General features: G+C 36.9%; 2 protein-coding genes across 3 annotated transcripts; one reads left to right on the forward strand and one right to left on the reverse strand.

Moving 5' to 3' along the window:
* The first annotated feature begins 1,506 nt into the window (after positions 1-1,506).
* Positions 1,507-21,906, forward strand: LOC122771628 (von Willebrand factor A domain-containing protein 7-like). 2 transcript variants are annotated; one of them, XM_044029297.1, is made up of 11 exons: positions 1,507-1,771; positions 16,423-16,615; positions 17,093-17,229; positions 17,618-17,762; positions 19,080-19,173; positions 19,575-19,703; positions 20,376-20,562; positions 20,640-20,809; positions 21,250-21,362; positions 21,478-21,594; positions 21,688-21,906. In XM_044029297.1, the coding sequence occupies exons 2-11, from the start codon at positions 16,430-16,432 to the stop codon at positions 21,889-21,891; spliced, it is 1,482 nt and encodes a 493-aa protein (XP_043885232.1). In that variant the 5' UTR covers positions 1,507-1,771; positions 16,423-16,429; the 3' UTR covers positions 21,892-21,906. The 2 variants fall into 2 exon arrangements, with proteins under 2 accessions (XP_043885232.1, XP_043885233.1); XM_044029298.1 differs by lacking the exon at positions 1,507-1,771 and adding an exon at positions 13,587-13,678.
* LOC122771629 (prostaglandin D2 receptor 2-like) lies at positions 6,108-11,600 on the reverse strand. The gene is made up of 3 exons (XM_044029299.1): positions 11,531-11,600; positions 10,796-10,830; positions 6,108-7,947 (listed from the first exon to the last, which is right to left on the reverse strand). Exon 3 carries the CDS (start codon positions 7,938-7,940, stop codon positions 6,570-6,572), a length of 1,371 nt encoding a protein of 456 aa, XP_043885234.1. The 5' UTR covers positions 7,941-7,947; positions 10,796-10,830; positions 11,531-11,600; the 3' UTR covers positions 6,108-6,569.
* Positions 21,907-25,749: the final 3,843 nt, after the last annotated feature.

The following is a 25,749-nucleotide window of genomic DNA, read 5'->3' on the forward strand; positions in this document are numbered from 1 at the left end:
AAATATACACACAACACACAGCACACTACCTGCACATACTGCATGTCATACTGCTTAGGGGGGTGGATGTCCTTGTAGGAGATGTAGGAAGGAGGAGGGGAGAGCTAGGAACTGTAAAAGTAAAATAAGAGCATAAGAGGGTAAGGTGTCGTGGGTGCAGCCAAACAAGAGCCAACAAGTTGGATTGAAGAATGCAGATAGACGAGGAGGATGAGATGTATGAGATGGGGTTTGTGCATCAAAATAAATCTTCCCCACAGCAGTAACATAATGTTTTTTTAAGGACTCCATTATCCAAACTCTACATCTAATCATTTCTCTTTAACAGTAAGATTTCACTGGAGCTGTGTACACGTTTGTAACACTGCCTCCCGCAGCATTCCTCTCCCCAGTGAAGTATGAGACTTAATAACTTGGCCTGGTGCAGTCGTGGAAATGACAGACCAAGAGTTGGTAGCGTCTAATGTTTCAAAAACAAGGAAAATACTTTTCAGGTCTTTTTCAAGAATAGAAACCAAACAGAACCTTTTGCCTTTATACTGTATACTCAAGAACATTTTCCTTTTTTTTGTCAACATCACAAATAAATGTGTCAGTGCAAGTAGTGCGGGTTAGAATCTTTGATTCTCTTCCTCTTCGGTTAATGTTTGTCAGAAGTGAATGTTTACAACAGTAAGAGAGGGGACCAGGAATTAAACCACCCCGCAATTTCCAAAACAATAATAACATTACAATAACCATTTAAACTTACTTTGTGTGGTTATTGTAATGTTATTATTGTATTATTTTGTATTATTTTTTGTCCTTTACAGGTTTTGACGTGTATGCATGGCAGGTCGTGGCAGGTCAGACTGGGTGGAATATGACAATAAAAGTCAGAGGAGACAGATTTTTTCTTTGTGAGGCTCAAAGTACCATTTTATTACTGCAACGTAACATTTCGGGTTACGTTGTAGTAATAAAATAATCTTTGCAAGTTTTGACAATGTGCCTCAATACTTGCTAACCTGTTCACTTTTTGATAGTAACAGGTTTTCATTTCGAGGCTAAAGTTTAATTCTAGTTTTTAACAGTGTTTATTTATTCTTGTTTGCACTATTCTGTCTGTTATTTTCACACTCTGTGATATTCTCTTCCCTGTGGACCACAGTGGAAGTAAGTATTCATATACTTTATGTTACTGGGAATAATAATAATGCAATGTTGAACAGAGTAATGATGTCACCAAGTAATAGATTGATAACAATAATGACAACAAGTGTGTAGGACATAAGAGAGGCTGAATTTGAACATTTTTGTGTGGCAATTACCAGATTTGCAGTGGATTTACCACATTGCTACTAAAATGTTAAGTGTAAGCAATGAGACATAAAAAGACTATACAAGAAAAAAAGTCTGGCTGATACCACAGAGGCACATACAGTGAATCTCGCAGTAACAGGCCCACCTAAAATCATTCTTCTGCCCCCCACACACACACACACACACACACTCCTTTAAAAAAGAAGCATTTCACAGAAAAGGAATTTCAGCACAGCTGCATATGCTGTAACAAGACAGTCAAGCAATCCTGCCTGCACTGACAAATACGCCCTGTGTTTGTTTTTTTTAATTCATTATTATTTGAAGAGAAACCAATAATCATCTGAAGGACTCAGGGTCAAGGGTTTCACGCTTTTTACACTTTTCTTACTGCAAATGGCATCATTTTGATCAGAGTTTCTTCACAACCTTGAAGCAATAACAACTCACCTTACCTGAGAGCTCAGAGGTGAGTAGTATGACTGACACTGATTTTTATCACTTTCTCCGGCCTTGAGTGATTTCGTATGAGTGCATTTTATATGAAGACGGACCATATCTGTACATTTGCATGTAAATATCCTATTTCAAATTGTGTGTGCATGTGTGTTTGTACTTTTTCTGGCATAAACACTGATCTTGTCAGGACCAAAACCTGGTCCTAATGAGGCAGAACCTCACTTCTGAGGAATTTGTTCAATTTAGAGCTAAGATTTGAATTTGTGGTTATGGTTAATGTTTTGTTTAGGCTGCATGAACCCGTGTGTGTGTGTGTGTGTGTCTTGTGCAGCAGGAACAACCAACGATGTAGTTGTTGAGACTCTGACAGGTGTTTATACGAATATTTGCTGACAGCTTTTGTCAGTACAAATTAACACTCAACATCTGAGATCAAAATCAGGCTGATATTTCAAAAGTATATGGGTGTGGCCCGAGCCATGATAACTCGCAACACATCCCTGTGCATCGCAGTGAGCGTGATGGACGTAAATGTTGATATGAATGCAGCAACAGTTAAAGAAGTACTCGTGTAATATTTAATATTTACAAGTACTTCATTCAGTCACAGATTAGAGTTCTGCCTATTCAAATCTAAATCCTGCTTCATGCTCGAAAGGATGTTGTCACAGCCTTAGTAAAGTAAAGCCCTTATCTAAAGTCGGTAATGGCAAAGCAGTGATGTATTGGCGATACTGTCACTGCCACGGTGAGGGATGTTGGGTCACGACCACTCATAGAAAAAACAATAACACTCAAAGTGCCAGACCAGCAGCCCAATACCACGATAGATTTTATTCTAATTTATTAGTTTTAATGAAAACTGTGCAGGTGAACCAGAGTTGCCACAACCACGCCCAACCAGAGAGAGGGAGAAAGACAAGGAGAAAAAACAACAACAATACCCAACACACCGTCACAACGTAACACATATTCACTATTAACTAGGTGCTCACTAATGTGCATAAATAGCACACTAGCCCTTTATTGGTACTTATTAAGCATGTATTAACACCTTATTCTACACAACCTTATTCTACCTCTATTACGACATGAATTAAGATCTTTCCTGATTAAGGTGTTAATTACATGCTTAATAATTACTAATAAAGGTCTGGTATGCTACTTATATGCATGTTAGTAAGCACGTAGTTAATGGGGAATATGTGTTCCCTAATCTAAAGTGTTACCGTCACAACAAATACAGTAATGTAGCCTGCCATTCTTACTGTATACAGTTTAATACTGTAAATGTTGATGTAGTTGTGGAATAAAATGTTAGTTTTAGCAAACTGCTGCAAAAAATTATGGTATAATGCAGACTTTTTGAGTAAAATCCTTATCTGTCAAGTCACATAACTGCATTTAGAAGTTAACAGATGAATGAATGAATCTACATAGAAAGAAAGAAGACGCCAGAATTGCCACCTGCTGCTTTTTTTCCTGCAGTGATTCATCTTGCACCTACTGAACAAGGTAATTTCAATAAAACTTACTCTGTTTTGCAAGTTTGTATTGTAGCCTTTTTATTGTTTTTGTTTTTTGTTACCAAAATGACATAAGCCTGAAAGAGTACAAAGTATTACTTTGTAATACTTAGCTGCTAAAAGGACAACATCAATAGAGTCTGTTAAACCAGTGACAATTATTTTTGCTGTGAAGGCGTGGGAACCACATAGAGATGGTACCTTGCGACATAACTGCTAAGAATTTGAGCAAAACATTTGCATAATTCAGGCACATGCAACTCCAAGTATGGTCTTCCTGAGTGGATTTAGAAATAATTCAGCACTCAGCTCACACATTTATCACCATAAATATTGAAAGAGTAGGACTGTGGATAGCATAGATTTAGCATTTCATATTGATTTGATAATATTTAACTCTGTGTTTTAACGTTTTTAGGCACTTTGTTGGTCTTAACCCTGCCAGGAGTACAAAAGCCAGCCAGGGGAAGGTGGTGTCCAAGAAGGAGTAAATAGGACATAAACATATTTTGTGTTTTACAAAAATGTAATAAATTTGCATTTGTCAGTTGCTGAAAGTGTAATTCATTGACTTTTCAAGCATTCTTATGTGAAGCAATCGTTTGTCCAAGCTTTTACAATGCTAGCAATTTCAATTTTGGAATATATATATATATATATGTATATATATCTATATATCTATATATCTATCTATATATATATATATATATATATATATATATATATATATATATATATATATATATATATATATATATATACATATATATACATGTACATCTTTTTTAAATGATCTAAAACAACTAAGCAGTGATACTGAAGACCACGTTCTACAGAACTGTGATACCTTCTACAGCAATAAATTGTTAATGGAGATTACAGCTGGAACATTAAAATAAGAGTATAATGGCAGCTAAATTGCTCACAGTATCATTATTATTATTATTTGCAGTAATCAACTTTTGTTTGTGATTACAGTAGTGACACTGTAGAAAAACAGTAAAATGCTGACAACTGTAGCTACCAGCGTTTTACTGTAATTTAAAGGGGACATTTTTTACAGTGTACGTGTGCATGAGAGTACAGTTTGTTTCATACATGACGCTCCAAAGAAAATCAGTGACGTGTGACTTTAATTCTCCACCGAGCATCTGTCAGCTATAAGTACAGGAGCAGTGCATTAAACCCCTTCAAAGCAATATGCACCAGTCCTCCCTCTCTCCACCCACCTACTCTCTCTCTCTCTCTCTTTCATTCTTTCCTTATCTCTCATCTGTTCAAACTGTTTTTCACAGTGCTTTATATAATCTCTCCGCCACTATCGCTTTCAGCGGCTAATGTTGTCAGCTGATCTCCTGCTGTCTTCTTATGCGGCCCTTCTTTCTGTGGTGGGGCATCTATGACCTCTAACCTCTAACCATCTTTAGAGAGGTTTTCTCTGAATTATAGCGTGACATATTAAGACATTTTATTTTACTCACACAGGGATATTCAACACTCACACTCTCAGGTTCCACTAATTTCATCAATGGTAAGCTAAAGTGAGTGTAAAGCAATTTAAAAAAACACACCTTGCCAAATTTGGATGACTGAAAAGGTCACTCATATTTTGAAAATTAGGTTTCAAATCATGTCAAATTCAGCCAAATTGTCTACCCTGAAACAAGCTGAGGGTTTTTTATATGGTTTGAGGAAGAGTTATGCTAACTATATTAACATTTACACACACTTTAAATTCGAGGAAGAACCAAGTCATAATGGAATAATTGTTTTCTTACAGCAACTAAACTAGACATTAGTTCTATCATGATTTATAGCAGAAAACAAACAAACAAACAACAACCAAACTGATGAACTTTATGTGAAGGCAGGGATTTTATACTTGCAAGTTAATTAAAATATCCTATACTACAAACTCTTATTCTGCAATCCATGTCCTTCAAACTATTTAGTCAAATGCTGCAGGTCAACCTCTGATGAAACATTATATTCTTTAATTTCTTTTTCTGCCCTGTAAGTGCCCTGTAATTTTTGTTTGTTTCAAGGGATTTTCTGTGCCACCAAAGAGACAGCACAGAGAAATGTGTAAATAGAAGAGGGGAGGAAGATAAGATGCTAAAACTTAATGGATTAGAGGAAAGTTGTTGAATCACATGCCGTCTGTATCTTCAATCTCTGATATTCTCTCCCCAAAGTACAACTACCTTCATGCTAATCCTACATTGCTGTGGCCTACATTACATCCAGCTTGTGTGTGTGTGTCAGGAAAAGAGCTGGAACCAGACAGTTGTGGCAATCACAATGAGGCAGTCAATCAAAATGGGTATGAGATGTGATCAAATCCAATCACTCGGAAAGGTGGTCAGACACTCAGCTGTTCAGATTTAAAGAGCTCCTGGATTACAGGACCTGAAAAGCATAATCCTACCATACAATGTCATGTCTAATAATGATGCAGTTAGAGCCACACTGCTCTCTGGTGGCCAGGATTTGCATGGCATGAAGACCAAATCTTCAGCATGTGCCCTGCGAACTTGTACTCCCCTGTCAAAATTGTGCTAAAGGATGTACATTAATTATGGTTTCATTTGAAAACAGTTCAGGGACCTAAAATGTTAAAGGTCACTTCTTCCAAGCTTTAAGGAAACTATGGTGGCCTTCACATACCAGAAAGGATTTATACACTTTCTCACATATTGCTGTTTCCTTCTTTATAGGTTTATGCTTCAAGTTTAAGTGGATTGCTGATTCTTGCAACAACAACCAAAGAATAATAATTATTTTTTACTTTAAAGCAATTATACATTCATACAAACATACTTAAGATATTCAGTCTTTATATTTACTCTCAAATTATTGCATACCCTGCATTTTAACTTTACACCGTAATCATGTATGACCCTACAGTGACAATAAAGGAATTCCAAACACTTCTACATGTTATGCACTCGCCCTTTAAACCTACACAGAATAAATGTATTATTATATAGTAATCATTCACTATCAAGCATAATTTAGTGCAGCATCTATAGGCATCTTGGAAGTAAATTTATTTAACCTCTTTTGTATAAAGGTTCCCCCAACTAGTGTCACCACAGTCTGTAGGATTCATCCTCTCAGCAACACAGATGACGTTACATAACTTAATGTCAGTCCGTGCTGTAGTTATGTGGATATTTTTGTCTGGACCAGAGTGGCGGACCAACCCAATCGCCGTGATCCCTGTAGAGCCACGCCATGACATGATATAAGATGCATTATGAATTCTACGTCTGCAGTGTCTCAGCTCTGCTCCACCTCAATTCTCGAGTCTTGTTCTGTATTCTGCATGTGACAGTCTTCAGTGCCTTCACAGTCCGAAGGGAGGGGCAAGTGTTGTTGGATAACATGTGATTTACAGGGTGACTTTGTTGGGAAGTTCACATCTCGGCTACTTTTCCATTGGATATGCGCTCTTAAACTTTTCCCTGGCGCCGTTAGAAACTCCACCTCTTCTTCTACCAGTCCGTCAAACACTGCTCCCAGACTCTGTCGTATTCTCACACAGAAGTGTGGGCAGCTGAAGGCATACAGGACGGGGTTCAACACGGGATTCAGGAATGCAATGGTTGTAGCTAGGGGGAGCCCCACCTCCACTAACTTGAGCATGTTTCGCTGGTAATGAGCTGCCACTTCGATGGCGCAGAAGATGTGATAGGGAGCCCAGCATAATGCAAACGCTGTGATCACAAATGTCACCATTCTGATGAAGCTCTGGGAGAACATGCCTTGACTGGTGTGATTAGAGGTTGTTGCAAGTGACATGACAGTTGGTGTCGCGGTTTGAGGAGGACTGGAGGACTTGAGGAAGATATTAACAGGCATTGTTGTAGTTCTTGCTGTTCTGTCTTTGTTTGATGTGATCAGAGCATCACTCAGCCTGGTGGTGCTCTGCTTCCTCCTCTGGCTTCTGTTCTTAAGGAAGAGACCTATTTGGATGTAACTCCCTGCAATCACTACCAAGGGAAAAAGGAATGCAAACAGCAACTTGGAGACGGCTGTTGCTGCTTGTCTGACTTCACAGTCTCTCTCCAGTGACGTCTGAGACGATAGAATTAAAGCAAAGTTGTGATAACACAAATTTCGCCCATCTTGTTTCTTCATGACGGAGCGGAACACGGTGTAAGGTATTGTATTTATCGCAGCCCACAGCCAACCCAGAGCACACGCCTTCCATGCTCCTGCCACTGACCGGTGATTCTGACTCCACACCGGCTTCACCACCAGAAGCAGGCGGTCGAGTGAGATGGCTGCGAGCAGGAAGGCCGACACAAACATGTTCATGAAGAAGATAGAAGCCTGTGTCTTGCAGAGGGGGTTGCCAAGCTCCCAGCTGTGGGAGTGGTAAAGGTAAGACGTGAAGAAGGGGAGTGTCAGCGTGGCTAAGAAGTCAGACATGGCCAGGTTGAGCACCCAAACAGAGGATACGGTGCGACGCTGTAGGCGGAAGCCAACCACCCAGAGGATAAGGGCATTTTCCAAAATCCCCAGGCAGGAAACCAGACCGTGGACGACAACCACAACCAAATTAGCCTGTTTGTTATTGTTGAGGCTGTGCCCTTGCATGTCCTGCAGTATGGGGCAGAGGAGCACTCCTTTGGTCGTGTTTGACATCAGGGCTCTAAAAGAAAAAAAAAAGACAAAGTGTGATAAAGAGACAGAACTGATCTGAACAATCTGAGGCTCCAGCGTTTGCAAGCCTCTTCACACTTTACCTGCTTTATCTCCTTCAGTAGCTGATGTGTTTTTTTTTACTTAGGAAGGCTGTGACCCTGCTGATAATTGTCTGCCAACACCATAAAGGGGAAATATGCAAAATATTGGCACTTTTCCATCATGCTTTTCTAGCACTTCTCGGCTCAACATGACTCTACTCGTTTTTCTTTTTTGCTTAGGCTTGCGTTAGTGATAGTAGCTGGTACCTGGTGCTTTCTTTGGTACCTGATCTGTCGTGTTTCAACAATTCAACAGTTGTTCAATATCCACAAACAGCAGGGGGAGACAGAGAGCATTGGCTAACCTTGACTGAAGTAAACTGTTTTGCTTGCATGAGCATGATCTACACAGGCATCTGTCTTCTTCTTCCTCTCTGCTTTCAAACATCTATATCTGAATGTATCTCCACTGCAGACCCTGGACTTTCTTTCTCTGTGGTCGAGGTGTAATGAGACGTTTACATTTGGTAACATTCAGTATTTATGACACATAGTCGCTGTGATTGAGTAACCCGGGTGTTGAAGTGCTGGCGGCACAACAAACTAAAACAACAAACTAAGACACAGATTTTGTGGCCATAAATGAACATTTTAATTGTGAGTAAACTGGTTACACCATCAGTTTCTTAATCTCTGATGACTGATACACTATTTATTATACATTTTTAATGACCTCTTGAAGCCCAACTGCAATACCCTTGCTGCTGCTTAGAGTTTGGAAATCCATCCATCCCTTTTATACCACTTTATCCTCCACAGGAGAGGGTCGCGGGTGGGTGCTGTGCCAATCTCAGCTGACATAGGGCGATACGTGGGGTACACCTATAAGTTGCCAGTCCATCTATAGAGACAAACAACCATTCACTCCTACAGTCAATTTAGAGTGACCAATTTACCTAATCCCTATATTGCATGAGGAGAAAACCCACGCACACACAGAGAAGACATGTAAACTCTATGAGCTCAAACCCGGGTCTTCTTGCTGCGAAGGCAAGAGCGCTAACCACTACACCAACCGTGTGGCCAAGTTTGGAAATAATTCATCATAATTAGTGCTTAGTGACGGCTGATACTTCATCACCACTTCCTCTCTTCAAAGCGTGACTAAAAGGAATAAGCCCCGTGAGGACAGATTGACTTTGTTGCCAAAGAGACTGTAAACAAAACCTGAGTCGATCCCTTTTATCTGATAATCTTGTGAATGAGCCCATACTTGCAGACTGGATTAAACATGACAAAAGCTATTTAATAGTTCTATTATTAGCAGTAGACATTTATTTTCTTCTGCTCATCTAGTCGTATTCATCACAGTAATCACTTTTGTTTAAAAATGAGGATTTTCACCTCATTTTTGTGACCTACTTTCCTTCTTGTCATGTTGCATAGTGTGACATCAACACAACTTTCACAGTAAACTTAGGCACAGTGTCTGGCTTTCAGAATTAACTCAGGGTTTATATTGATTCTATTTTCTTTATTTTGTTATTTTCTCAAAAAAGGTGTTAACATTTTAAACGAACACGTCAAAGCTTGCTGCTTTGGTCTAACCACATACCAGCACATTGAGCAATGACACATCCTTAGTGAAGCAATACAGTCTTGGAATGTAGGGCTTACAAACCAACAAGGCATTTCAGTTTTTATCCATGGTAAGTTTTTTTTTTTTATCAATCCATCAATCTTTTTTTCACTGAGACATCATTCAGTGCAATTCACAGGTCACACCAGGATATTCTGTACTGTGACAACTGCCTTTTGTAGTTTCTGTCATGCAGTCAACTAAATTGTGATTTTGTGAAATAAGTGACAATAGTGCGTTACAAAAAGTGCACGGTCGCGTGGTCTAATGGCAGCTCAAGAAGTTTGCTTTAGTGTATGAATTCTAAACGTAGTCTTTTCAACAATTATCTTGAAAATGATTCTTCCATACACTTATGGATACATACAGTTACATCATATTACGCAGAGTGTGTAGGTGATGTAAACACAGCGTCATGTATGCACACGAATGCAGACGTGAGTAAATATAGCAACGATGACACAACATTGACACGACTGCTTCCGTCTCATTGGACAGTTTTGATGAGGAAATCAAATGTCTTGATGTGAAAGCTGCCTTTAAAATACTAAGAAATTGAATAATCATAATAGAGGAAGCAGTAATTCTCGTTATTTTCCTTATTATTTTCTTTTTGGGATTCATTTGCGCTGGCTTTCTGTAGTCACATGTTCATGTTTACATCTGTTGCAGTGCAGACATTTTAATGAACTGCACTGCTTTAGACATTTAAAGCTGTAGTCCGTAACTTTTAGAAGCGTGATGAGACATGCAGCTGAGACATGCTCCTGTAGTATAAATAAATGCAATTCAACAGTATAAATTACAGCCTCCATACGGACCATAAAACATCTGTGTAAAACACAAAAGTAAACAATATAACCATCACAAAGGCAGGATTTATGGCATGACTGTTTTTTTAAATTATATAATATTGAGTTCAAACACAATAAAAATATATGATGTTGTAAAAGCTGCTTTCTCATCCAACATCCAAACCCTTACGTTGAAAGCTAAAAAATAATAATATATGGTATCATGGGAGCCAGTAACAGTAATCATTGTCCATGTCATGTGTGTCTACATTAAACAAAAATTGAAAAATGTAAGGTAAAATAAACCCTGGTACCTCCTTGAACATCATGTTTCAATGAGAAAGTAAAATTTTTTTAATTTCAATAATGATAAAAACATACCTGCAACAGTGTTAGGTCAGCATGGGAAAATGGGTCTGAAACAAAAATAAAACATTACTGACTATATGAACTATGTAACAACCACAGAGCATCATCAGATAGTGTTTAGTAGAGGGTAAAAACTAAATAATTGAATACAAAGTCAGTATAATTTTAGCATGAACTGTGAAGGTTGTTAGTGACGCATCATAAAAAAATGTATATAATATTGAGAATATGAAAAATGAGACAAACACACTTGAATTGCAACAAGAAACCTTTGCATTAATAACAATAAATATCCATGCTATTCATTATCTTTTTATAATCTGAAAGATGATGTGTTATATTATGAATATCATAAATTGTTGAAGTGTAAAACAATTAACATCATAACATACGTTTTTTCACATGATTATACATTTGTTTTTTTCCAAACATCCAAATTCTATGGTGTAACACAATAACATTATGAAAATTAATATAGTATAAAGGTCAATAACTAGATTCTACTGAATTTGCTTTGGTTAAAACTTAGATTAAATGAGATCCAGCTGTTATGACGATGTCACTTCGCCAGTTCACATCCTCAGTACCAACTAAAGGACACATTTATCTGAATAGAAATATATGAATATGAAAATCACTGAAAGTTTTGTGGCATGGCTGCAAAACAGTGCTACAGCGTGATCATAAGTTGTCAAAGCTGAGACGTCATTATGATCCTGTAAAAAGTGAAGTTCAGGTCAGACTCACCTCGATGTTAGTTCACAGTCACGGAGAAGAGAGAGAAACGTAAATCTTTGAAATGTTTGTGCCGCTGTTCTGTCTTATTGCTGCAGACACCCATCCCTTCTCTCTCTCTCCTCTTATGGAAACGCCCACCAAATAGTCCTGCCACACCCACATACAAAAATGCTCACATACAAACATACTGTACATGTATATGTACATACGTATGTGTGTTTGTGTGTGTGTAGGAAGACATTTGCACATTTCCCTGGAAATTCAAATCACACATGTCGATTACAGAGGAAATATGTCCTGAAAAAGAGAGCAGTCACAGTCACAGAGACTGATATGATCTGTTTGATGATCATCTTACATCAACACGCCAGAGACTGGACTTGTGTGAACTAGTCGTTTGTCTCACACGTCACACTGTGCTGTAATTTCCGCGAAGACGCAGCTCTGGATAAAGACATGTTAATATAATATTTTAATGTGACTTTCATGCTTATTTGCTGTAAAAAAAAAAAAAAAAAAGAAAAGAAAAGCCTCAAACTCAAACATCCTGGGGGCCCCTGAGTGTATGGTTTGGTCAGCATTCAAAATTGACATTTTATTTATGATGATATTTCACAAGTGTTTCTTTTGATATGGAATGATAAATAGTTTACAAGATACATTTATTTTTGTTGCAAAATGAAGAGGTGAATAGCATTAAAGTATAGTCACATAGTAGAATAGAATAGAACAGAATAGAATATGTCTTTAGGCTGCACCATAGTTGTCACAAGTTTAACTCCACCCCTGGCAGGTTGTACTCAATTCCCCTGTAAGCCACTTTGGATAAAAGCGTCTGCTAAATGACATGTAATGTAATGACAAAACAACACTGATTACATCAAGAGCAAAAACCTAAAAACACATTCAAATAAATTAATATTACAGTAAATTGAGAAAAAGTGAAAAGTATCGTTAACAAAACACAAGACAGATCCTCTTTACTGAGGGAAAACAAAAGCGAGGCTATGAAAAACTAACAAATGGAGAACACAACGCTTTTCAAAAGAAACGTTGCGGAACTGTGGACGAGGAACAAAAAATCACTCCGAAGAGGAAACAAACTCAGACTATGGTAATCACCTAAAACTCAAAACAGAAAACTCTCCAAACGCAGGAAAACAAAGCTCTAAACACTTCAAAACGAAAACTAACTCAAAAGCACAATCCTATTGATTGGCGATCTATAACTAACCAAGAACGAGGTCAAAAACAAAACGCAATCTAAATGATTGGATCTAATCAATCTAACTAATAAAAAGTAATTCACCATCCTAGTGATTGGAGTTCCTAAAAGGCTGTGAAAATTTACAAACAGAAATCTCTCCCAAGGAGGAAAACAAAAGAGGCTATATATCTTAACTAAGGTATCAAAATACCTTAAATAAATACCTTATATATTAAACAAAATACAGAATAATAGGGAGAAAATAAAGCATTAAATATGATATACTACAAAAATGTTGACAATTAAACAAATCAATTACACCCATTTTTAAGCAGAAAACATTCCACTTCTCTATCCATCATTGATGATTTCCGTTCAATGAATATGTAAACAACTGCAGTAATTCCTAAAGTGTATACAGCTGAGAAAAAGCAACTCAGATTCAGATACTGCAGCTGGACTGTGAACGCTCATATAATAGGGTTCCTGATTTAACTTTTTAATCTTCGAATAACCATGAAATATTAATGATTCAATTATAATTTAAAATGTTTTATGGATGGATTTTGAAGGTCTGGATTAGAAAATTAAGTTGTATGTTAAGCTGTACACTGAGAAATGGTTTGAATGTAACAGAAATGAGTTTAGATGTAAAGTTTTACTTGTTCCAGTTTTGTTTAAATATGTTTATGCAGCAAAGAAATACACTTTTTATACTAACAACATATAGCAAACATAAGAATGATTCAACACAGAGACGGGAGTCTGCACCTTCAGACGTCAAACTTTACAGGTTTATGACTATGGTTTGACCAGGGTAACGCCTGGATATGATTAAAGCTGTGACATGAGTGATAATGGCAGAATGAGAGTTTCCACCCTCACAGAGTAAGTGTTTTTTTTCAGCTGTAGAGGAATTGCGAGGCTCATCACAGCTGAGAAACATCAAGGTATGATTATCTTTCAATGTTTAGTGTATTTAACAACATTGTAATATTTTTTTATCCAAAAGGGTTTCTCTCCGGACCAAATCCTTTTCAAATATATAGTACTTAGAGTACTTAAAATCAGAATCAGAATCAGAATCAGAAGAGCTTTATTGCCAAGTACGATTTGCACATACAAGGAATTTGTTCTGGTGTCATTGGCGCATAACAAGCATACAAAATTTCCAAAAGTGAACAGTGTATATATATATATATGTACATAAGCAAAGAAAGAACAAAGTAAAGAAAGTGAAGTTGGGAGTGACGCATTCCACAGTTGTGGACTGCGTTGTGCAACTTTCACAGTTGTGAAACATTACATTACATGTAATGTAGTAATTCTTGGGCTTTTGAATAATTAACTACTATTTTAATATAATTTGACTAAAAGGACACTAAAATTGAATGCAAATGATAATTAAAAATTACATATAAAAAAATGGCATATGATAAATAGGTGGAAGATCTGATACTATCAAAAGCTTTGATAGAAAACAAAGCTTAAAGATGGGATTTAAAACAATCTGGGGCTCTGTTCTGTCTAAGAGGGTCGGTCAGACGAACACCAACCTAACAGTTCTGAAATGAAATAAGGATTAAACCATTTAAAATAGGGTAAATGATGCCAAAAAGGCTTTATTTATCGTGATTAATTATATTTCTGTACTTATTAAACTTTTTTTCTTGTTTTATAACTTGACAATTCATGTATGTCTACCTCCCTTAGTTTGTTTTAATTTAATTCTACTTCTATTGAATATTTGATTATTATTTAATCTATTCTCACATTCTACATTTCATTGTGTATCTGTTGTTAGAGTTTAACTTATTTTACCTCACTGGTCTGTTCTCTTGTTGGCTTTATTTATTTATTTATTTATTTGGTAACATACGGTTTTAACATGATTTATTTTCCTCTCCTCACAACAGAGGACAACAACAATAAAGGAAATGGGCAAAATGTCAAGTGAATAAACAGAAGCAGCAAGTGAAGCGATGAATTTTAAAATCTGCTAAGGAGCGTATTCCAGGTTAGGGTAGTAAAAGTAGGAAAATGCCGATTTGTCAAGCTCTGTGCGGACAGAGGAGGGACAGTGAAAGTGCTGGGAATATAAGCTAAGACTGACCTGAGTAACATGTAACATGTAGGTGGATAAATATGTGGGCAACAGGCCAAGGACAGATTTCTAAATGAAATTGTACCAATGCAATGATGACCAGAGGATACAAGGTGCAATGGTGCTGTGTGAGGGGCCTACAGCCTGTAAGAGACTGAGATTGCGAGAGATTGAGCAGAGGCATTCATCTAAATTGTATCTCCATAAACAAGAAGGTGGCAGCAACAAAACAGTTTCCCAGCATTAAAGGAGAAACAGGGTTTGTTTCTGAAGACGAAACCCAATTTCAGTTTCTTTAAAAGATATTCTACGTGGGGTTTAAAAGAAAGTCAACTGTGATGCCAAGGTATTTATAAGAAGTCACAAGCTCAACAGGGGTATTCTGAGCACATGTAAAGGAAGGAAGAATCACTGGCAGAAAACAACATCATCTACAACAACTAGTCTAAGGTGGCACAGGCTGAATGATGTCAAATGCTGACTGCAGATGTCCAAATACAATAGACGACAGTATCGTCTGCATAAAGATGTATTTGTATTTTGACCTACACTATTGACATAGATTGTAAAAAGAGTGGGTCCTAAGACTGAACCCTGTGACACACCTTTCACAAAGTTGAGAAGGCTGGATAAAGATTACTAAGCTGCACACATCGCTTACAAATGGAATGTGAAAACCAACCAACAGCTAGGTCTGACAGGCCTGTATCTGTCAGCTTCTGACATAGAGGCAGAGGGATGCATATAACAGCCTTTAAATAGGATGAACTGAAACCGACAAAGGAGCACCAATGGCGTTTTTCCACTGTATAGTAATGCCTCGGCTCAACGCTCCACGGTTTGGTTGGTTTCCCATTACAATATAGTACCTGCTGAACATGGGCGGGGTCATCACAGCACGGCTGTGAAAGATTAGTTCAGTACTTCCTCCATGACAGGGGCACACTCACTAAATGCACCGGACTAAAATGAAATTTTAGACATTTCCTTGCTAAATGTTGGAGATTAACACATGTTTTCAGGATTGTTAAGTCTTTTTAACTGGTCTACAGTTTGGCATTGTTCACTTTTATTATTGTGTCGGACGTCTTGCTCATACCCCTTCCTATGGTGACACTCAGGCGACGTCGCTCGTAGTATCAGCTTAGCTCACTTGTATCCTTGCCAGAGCAAGTACTAAAAAAAGTAGCAGGTACTATCACTAATGGAAAATTTAAATGGGGCGAGGCGAGCTAATGGAAACACACCATATATACACAGGGAGGGATAATCAAACACAGGTGAAACCAATTACACACAGGTGAATCACATTAGGGCAGGGCAGACAACCAACAGGACAGGACAGGAAGTAAAACTTTAAAAATTACACACAAGGATAAACTACAAAATAAAACAAGGAAACAAGGAAAACAAGGAAAACCAGAAACAAATATCTAAAAAGTTAAAGAAAATAGAAAGGAACAACAAAATGTCCAAACAAAATAGATGTTCAAATAAAAGTGCCTGGAATAATCCAGGGGTCATGACATAAGAGAATCATAGCTGTGATGTTTAACCAGTATGATTCATTTGACTTTTTCTCCATTGTAGATTGATCATGACTTCAGTGCTGGGGTTTGCCTTGCTGGGTTTGGCTCTGATAGCAGGGCCTTGTGTGGCCTTTATCCCCATCGGAGGTGGATCGTCCACTCATGTCAGTATCACAGGAATGGCCCTGCTGGGGAAAGTGAAGGAGGTGTGTCAGGCAGTGGCTGATGAAGGCGGTTATGAGTTCAAACCCACGGTAAGATGGAGGACAACAACTACCAAAGTTAAAAAAAATTCTTGAATTCTTGAGTATTTGCTATTTCCTTGCAGTGTTTCTCGATCCTGGTCCTGCAGACCCACTGCCCTGAATGGTTCAGAGATTTTCCTGCTCCATCACATGTCATTATTATCTTGCAGCCCTTGTTTGGGAGTTCTTGCAGCTTGTTCTTGACACACCACCTGGGCAGAACATTTTTCTTATTTGGTGTCTGACACCTATTGTGTGATTGGCCAGAAATTTGAAGTGGGCGTTGTAAATGCAGAAATGTTGTAATTTCCTGTGAGGACTTCCCAGGAGGTCTGCACTTCAGTTTCTCATGAAGTATGAAATGTCCTGGATATAACTAACTCTGTTCTTGTTCTTGCCACCTCAAGAAAAAGAACAAATTTCTCATTACAGGCCTTTAGTTTCCATGGTTACCTTCCTTAAGCAAACATTCATTTCTGTCTGCAGGGTTCTTCTCCCGAGGAACTGGTCCAGGGCTGCCTCGGACCCACAGCAACAGGAATCGTCTCAGGCGCCAAATTTCACACCGCTCTTCAAGAAATCTACACACAGAATGGACTGGTAGACCGAGACTTTTCCAACAGGTGGGAGAAAAAATGTATAATAAAAGCAAAGTATGGTTTGTATTATTTTCATGTTAAGTGTATTTGTTTGATTCATTTATTCAAGCTTGAAGTGCCTTACAGATGAAAAGAAATACAGACTAAAATATTACATTGAACCAAAATGAAGAGAAAATCAAGCTCCAATGAGCTGAGACATTTGGACAATGTAAATAAAAAAAATCATTAAAGTGAGACTTAAATTTAGAAATAAATAAAAGTTTTAAGTTCTTTTTCCAACTGAGGTAAATGATACTGAATGGAGTGCATCAAAAAGAGAATAAAAAGCGAGACAAAAATACAATAAAATGGAGTCAGCTGAGCAAGAGGCTAGCATGTACAATTGCTTACATGTGAAGAATTCTTTCAGTGCTCCGCACCATTTCAACTCAGAGACTTTCAATGAGGGCCGTGGCCTAATCCTGGAGGGCATGGGAGCCATTAAGGCTAACATTCGCTCGGAGAGCTACAAGGCTGCCAGAGAAGCACTGGGCAGAGTCCTTCATACACTCCAGGTGAGGAAGCAACTCAAGGATCATTTATGTGTACATTTACATTTTTTTTAATTGTATTGATGGTTTAAAGTAAAAATAGTTCCGTTTTCAAAGTCTTAGAACAAGACGTTTATAGTAGCTTTCCCATCTTCCTTATATGGCAGCCCAGATGGACAAATAAGCCAGAGCGGATGTTGCATTTTTGAAGGAAACACTTTCCTTGCAAACAAAAAATGACATCCTTTCTGGTCTGTGAAGGACGTAAAAAAAGTGAGCGCCAGCATCCTCTATTTTCTTAAGATCTGCAATCTCAGAGATAAGAATATGAGATAAGAATTAGATATCACTAATTCTTACACACTTTATTAACGCTAAAGGTACAAGGTTCAAGGTTCAAGGGCGTGGTTGCCAGAGTTTCAAAAAAATATGCAAAGAAGACATACTGCCCTACTGTCTGTATTCATTTCATAAAAAATAACTTATTTGGATAATTTCAGTGTGGCAGCAACTGGTGGAGATTGAAAATGGTCTTTTTCAGAGGAGTATCAGAGAATGATCACATGATCATTCTCTGATGCAGGGCATCGTAGTGTTATATTGAGAGGAGGAGTGTTTGTCTGTTGTGGACGCATCTTCCTCTTTGGTATTAGCCGTCTATATTTTATTTAATCTCCAATGCAGAGACTCGTTTTTCTTCTCCTCTGGTTGAGACACTTTTGGGAGGTGTAATGAGGTTGTTTATGTTCAGTATCAGTCCGTGTGTGTTGAATGCAAATTGCATTACTGGGCAGAGCAACAGATCAAAAGAGTTTGTGGGCCAAAAATTAAAATGTATTTTGGGAAATCAGTATTTCAGTTTAACACTTCGGGCACAAAAAAAATTGTGCTTCCCAACCTCAATTTCCCCTTTTTCTTTTTTTGTTACGTGCCCACCAGTGACACTTGCTCCAAGACTTGAAACTGCAACGCTAATTCCGCACTTTTTAGACCCACTCGTAGGGGGAAACAGTGTCCGCCATCTTTGCTAACAGTTACACTAACAGGACCAAGTGTCACTGGTGGGCACGTAACAAAGAAAAGAATGAAGATATTTCTCAACTCAGGGGAAACTGAGGTTGGGAAGCACACTTTTTCAAAAATACTACCTCTATTCAAGTAATACAAAGCTAAATGCAAATCGGTGAAGTATTCCTTTAAGGTTTCAGGACACCGCATAAGGGAACAAAGGGTAGGATAGAAGTAAGAAAGAAAACATTGAAATGTTTAATTCACTGAAAATGAAAGTGTGCTATATACTGTACTGTAAGTGTTCTCATGAGTGTTTCTATGTATTTTCAGGACTTCTATAGCCACAGTAACTGGGTGGAGCTGCAAAACACAGAACCATATATCAACCTCCTACGCCCAGATCTGCCACTGGACAACCTGGCAGGTTTGTCAGAATCAAAATCTCACAACGTCAATCATAAGAAGGAACATTTCTGAATTGTTATTCGGATTTTGAACATATTAGTACAAGTATAATGACAAGGTGGATACATAAAAAGCAAGGAAATGAATCAGTGGTGACTTTCCTCTCACTAGACGATTCAATTCAATTCAATTTTATTTGTTTATTTTTTGTGTTGCGCCAAATCATAACACACATAATCTCAAAGCGCTGTACATAGACAACATAATCATGCGCAGAGAAACCCAACAATTCACACATTGAGCAAACACTAGGCATCAGTGGAGAGAAAAAAAACAGAACCAGACTCAAAGATGTACAGCATCTGCCTCGACCGGTTGAGGTGTTTATTACAATATCTTGTTTGTGCTTTGCTTGTGTAGATGTGAACACTCCCACCTGCAGTGACTGTGAAAGTGGATCTTGTCCCAATCCCATCCTTCCCAACATCCTGCGTGAAAAGAAGCTTACATCAGGCTACATGGGAGTCTACTTTTCTTCCAAACCTAAAGGTAACAGGAGTCTGGTTTTCATTAAAACTCTGCTGTACATTTTAACCACATTTTCAAAGATAATGCAAAAGAAATGAACTGCTGTAAAGTGAATATTAGGACAAACCTGCCTTTATTAATATGCCAACTTTTCTACTCCTCTAAAGTGTAAAAAATGTAACATACTATAGACATTTAAATTAGAGCCTGTGCATTCAGTGATTTAATATCACAGTTTGTGCTTTCAATTTATTTTAATCTTTGGATTGGATTTTAAAATGGGGGTTAGATTAAGACTCTATATGGATGCATGCATGCATGCATGGATGGGTTTTAAGCAGGTTTGTAATAAAAACGCCAACAAATTTCAATAGATACGAGAACATGTGCTTCCTCAAATGAGCTTAAAGCATCATGAGATTTCTTTCACTGAAACACTCATCCTTTATCTGTGCTGCTTATTAATACTTGTATAATTATATACTAAACATTATATACTAATATAATGAATATATTCTAAAACAAGGCACATGTTTTTATTTTATTGTATTTAGATATTTATTTTTACTGCGACACAGGTGCCAAATACAGGAATGTAGGAAATTTCTTCTACCTTGAATAAAAGAAGGTTAAGTTCTACCAAGCTCTTCAGTCTACCCAGTCCACTGCTCTGACCTGTCCCTCCTGCACCAGGTAAATGTAGCCATGGAGGTAAAGGTGACCTGACAAGCACTATTGTTCCTCGTGGTGGCATCAGCAAAGACGAGCGTCGCTTTGACAACATAGCTGCCCACAATGCTGCTGTGAATTTAGCCACAAGTGCAAGTACCCAGCTCCTGGAGGACATCGTCTTGGCTGTCGGGAACAAGGAATTTCTGAAGTATGTTGGTCACATATGAAGGACATCTACTTGTGTGTACTGGAAGATTTTACTGCATACTTTTCTTTCTCACACAGAATGATGGGGATTGCCCGCTCATCTGTGGTGTGCTTTGTCATTGACACCACTGGCAGTATGTCTGATGACATCGCTGAAGCAAGGAAAGTTGTTTATGAAATCATTGACAGCAAAAAAGGAACACAGGACGAGCCCTCTGAGTACATCCTGGTGCCCTTCAATGACCCGGGTATGAACCCTGAATTTCTACTGGTCATGTTTAGTAAAACATAGGTAATATTTAGACTCCTGGCCAGTGTTGGGCAATATTCAGGAAATGGCTTATGTTACAAAAAAATGTAAATCAAAAAGTCATCATATTACTCTTGTAAATATAATCATAAAGTGACAGGACAAAAGATAACAGAGTAGTAACACAGCATTACTTTGCCGAGTAATTGTAATATTATTGTTGTTTTGTAAATTGTAATTCTTTATACTATTTGTTACTGGGCAAAATAGTAAATTATCACATATCATATCAAGTAATGTGTTACTGCTAGTTGTGAAATCAGTGCATGATCTGTTTCAAAGCAGATAAATGAAATTGTGGTACACACTGTGAATTTGTATATAGTCATAGTGTTAGTGTTTGATTAAAAGTTTGTCTTAAAATGTGTGTTTGTGTAGACTTTGGACCCATGTTCAGAACAGAAGACCCTGATAAGATGAAGAAAGCCATCTCAGATCTCAAACCTCGAGGGGGAGGTGACATCCCTGAGATGTGTCTGTCAGCACTTCAGGTACTATAGTGATGATACCGTCGTGAAGTAACTAAGATTGGCATCGAGATACAATTTACTGTCAGTGATGATACAGATACATGCACTGAATGGGTTCATTACTTTGTTCCTCCAGTTGGCTCTCACTGGTGCCCCATCGTCTTCCCACATCTATGTTTTCACTGATGCTGCAGCAAAAGACATTGAACTCAAGGACACCATTGCTGCTCTCATCAGAACCAGCAAGTCTACGGTAGATACTAACTGAAGCCATCACTCTGAGTTTTTATGCTTTCTGAGCGTGAACCACTGGGTGTGTGATGTCCTCTTGAACTTATCTACACAGGTGTCATTCTTCATGACTAGCAGAAGTAAGAAGCGCCGTCGCAGGGCCACAAGTAGTGCCTTTGATGCCTACAAGGAACTGGCTCTGGCCTCTGGAGGCCAGGCCATTGAGGTGTCCAAGAAACAGCTGCCTCAGGCCACAGGTGTTATCCGTGATACCTCAACCTCAGCTCTGGTAGGACTCAGCTGTTCCACTGATTTATAAGATAAGACAACAGCTCACATAAGTATAAAGTGATATTGCACAGGACACAGTTATTATGATGTCTTCTGACTGTGCTTCAGTGTTCAATGTGTAGAAACACAGCACATTAGCAGTCAAAATAATCCTATCTAAACTATAAAGTAGGGCGTCACTGGTTGGTTGTGCCTCAGGACCTTTGCTTGGCCAGGGTGTTCAAAGCTTTAGGATTTTTTTTCTCTCTCAAATAATTCTCGTCATTGTTTAGTCATTGTTTAGTCAACTGAGTGTTTTATTGTTTTAGAGTTTTATAGTCAGTGAATACCTGGTAGATTATATGGTAGCAATGTGTGTTAAAGGTCCTGTGTGTGTGAATTAGCGACATCTACTGCTGAGACTGCAGGTTATATCACCCAGGGAACTCCTACATTTACTGCTCCCTTACACAAGTGTGTCAGGGTGTGACCGTGGTCTTTGGACATAAGAAAATATACGTTGTATAGGATGTGGAATCCGTGTCTATGAAGATTCTCAGATCCAGGTCAGAGGTCACTGTATCTTCAAGATTGAACTAAAGGCCTTTTATTAGGTTGGAATCTCATTAAAGCAAGTCCGGTGCCATTTCTTTTCTACTGTCTCATAATATAAACCTCACTAATGAAGTTAAAATCTTATAAGATATACTTCTATACCTTAACTGTTTGATTTAGTTATGATTTTATGTTTGGATATGTTATTCTATTGTCTGTTTATGTGCGCATTAAGCTCAGATAAGGCTGTTTTTGAATCTTTTCTTTTTTCTACTGTCTCATAATATAAACCTCACTAATGAAATTAACATCTTAGAGGATATACTTCTGAACCCTCAGTGTTTGATTTTGGAATTATTTTATTTTCGTTTTTTTTTCTATTGGTGTCTTTTTGTGTGCACATTCATCTGAGATAAGGATTTTTTGAATCTTTTCTTTTTTCTACTGTCTCATAATATAAACCTCACTAATGAAGTTAAAATCTTATAAGATATACTTCTATAGCTTAAGTGTTTGATTTTACAATGATTTTTACTGTTTGGATGTGTTTTCTATTGTTGTCTATATTTGTGCGCATTCAGTTGAGATAAGGCTGTTTTCGAATGTTTTTCTTTTTTCTACTGTCCCATAATATAAACTTAACTGATGCAATAAAAATGATATAAGACATACTCCTGTACCCTCAGTGTTTAATTTTGCAATGATTTTACTGTTGGGATGTTTTTTTTATAATGGTGTCTTTTTGTGTGCACATTCATCTGAAATATGGCTGTTTTGAATCTCTTCTTTTTTCTACTGTCTCATAATCTAAACCTCACTCATGAAGTTAAAATCTTATAAGACATACTTCTATATCTTAACTGTTTGATTTTACAATGATTTTTACTGTTTGGATGTGTTTTCTATTGTTGTCTATATTTGTGCGCATTCAGTTGAGATAAGGCTGTTTTCGAATGTTTTTCTTTTTTCTACTGTCCGTTAATACACCAACTTAACTGGTGCAATAAAAATGATATAAGACATACTTCCGTACCCTCAGTGTTTGATTTTGCAATGATTTTACTGTTGGGATGTTTTTTTATATTGGTGTCTTGTTGTGTGCACATTCATCTGAGATAAGGATTTTTTGAATCTTTTCTATTTATACTGTCTCATAATATAAACCTCTCACTAATGAAGTTAAAATCTTATAAGACATACTTCTATACCTTAACTGTTTGATTTTACAATGATTTTTACTGTTTGGATGTGTTTTCTATTGTTGTCTATATTTGTGCGCATTCAGTTGAGATAAGGCTGTTTTTGAATCTTTTCTTTTTTCTAATGTTTCATAATATAAACCTCACTAATTAAATTAACATAGTAGAAGATATACTTCTGTACCCTCAGTGTTTGATTTTGCAATGATTTTTTTTTCTTTTTTTTTTTCTATTGGTGTCTTTTTGTTGCATTCATCTGAGATAAGGATGTTTTCGAATATTTTCTTTTTTCTACTGTCTCATAATATAAACCTCACTAATGAAGTTAAAATCTTATAAGATATGCTTATATACCTTAACTGTTTGATTTAGTTATGATTTTATGTTTGGATATGTTTTCTATTGTTGTCTGTTTATGTGCGCATTAAGCTGATATAAGGCTGTTTTCGAATGTTTTCTTTTTTCTACTGTCCCATAATATAAACTTAACTGATGCAATTAACATGATATAAGACATACTTCTGTACCCTCAGTGTTTGATTTTGCAATGATTTTACTGTTGGGGTGTTTTTTTTATATTGGTGTCTTTTTTGTGTGCACATTCACCTGATATAAGGATGTTTTTAAATCTTTTCTTTTTTCTCCTGTCTCATAATATAAACCTCACTAATGAGGTTAAAATCTTATAAGGTATACTTCTATACCTTAACTGTTTGATTTTGCAATGATTTTTACTGTTTGGATGTATTTTCTTTTGTTGTCTGTTTATTTGCGCATTAAGCTGAGATAAGGCTGTTTTCGAATGTTTTTCTTTTTTCTACTGTCCCATAATATAAACCTAACTAATGAAGTTAACATTTTATAAGATATACTTCTATACCTTAACTGTTTGATTTAGTTATGATTTTATGTTTGGATATGTTTTTCTATTGTTGTCTGTTTATGTGCGCATTAAGCTGAGATAAGGCTGTTTTCGAATGTTTTTATTTTTCTACTGTCCCATAATATAAACCTCACTAATGAGGTTAAAATCTTATAAGGTATACTTCTATACCTTAACTGTTTGATTTTACAATGATTTTTACTGTTTGGATATGTTTTTCTATTGTTGTCTGTTTATGTGCGCATTAAGCTGAGATAAGGCTGTTTTCGAATGTTTTCTTTTTTCTACTGTCCCATAATATAAACTTAACTGATGCAATAAACATGATATAAGACATACTTCTGTACCCTCAGTGTTTGATTTTGCAATGATTTCATTTTCGGGTTTTTTTTTCAATTTGGTGTCTTTTTGTTGCGCATTCATCTGAAATATGGCTGTTTTGGAATATTATTCTTTTTTCTACTGTCCCATAATATAAACCTCACTAATGAAGTTAACATCTTATAAGATATACTTCTATACCTTAACTGTTTGATTTAGTTATGATATTATGTTTGGATATGTTTTCTATTGTTGTCTGTTTATGTGCTCATTAAGCTGAGATAAGGCTGTTTTCGAATGTGTTCTTTTTTCTACTGTCCCATAATATAAACTTAACTGGTGCAATAAACATGATATAAGACATACTTCTGTACCCTCAGTGTTTGATTTTGCAATGATTTTACTGTTGGGGTGTTTTTTTTATATTGTTGTCTTTTTGTGTGCACATTCATCTGATATAAGGATGTTTTTGAATCTTTTCTTTTTTCTACTCTCCCATTATATAAACCTCACTAATGAAATTAACATCTTATAAGATATGTTTCTATACCTTAACTGTTTGATTTAGTTATGATTTTATGTTTGGATATGTTTTTCTATTGTTGTCTGTTTATGTGTGTCATTAAGCTGAGATAAGGCTGTTTTCGAATGTTTTTCTTTTTTCTACTGTCCCATAATATAAACTTAACTGATGCAATAAACATGATATAAGACATAATTCTGTAGCCTCAGTGTTTGATTTTGCAATGATTTTATGTTTGGATATGTTTTCTATTGTTGTCTGTTTATGTGCGCATTAAGCTGATATAAGGCTGTTTTCGAATGTTTTCTTTTTTCTACTGTCCCATAATATAAACTTAACTGGTGCAATAAACATGATATAAGACATACCTTCTTTACCCTCAGTGTTTGATTTTGCAATGATTTTACTGTTGGGATGTTTTTTTAT

Source organism: Solea senegalensis, linkage group LG6, assembly GCF_019176455.1.
Source record: "Solea senegalensis isolate Sse05_10M linkage group LG6, IFAPA_SoseM_1, whole genome shotgun sequence".
Classification (NCBI taxonomy): domain Eukaryota; kingdom Metazoa; phylum Chordata; class Actinopteri; order Pleuronectiformes; family Soleidae; genus Solea; species Solea senegalensis.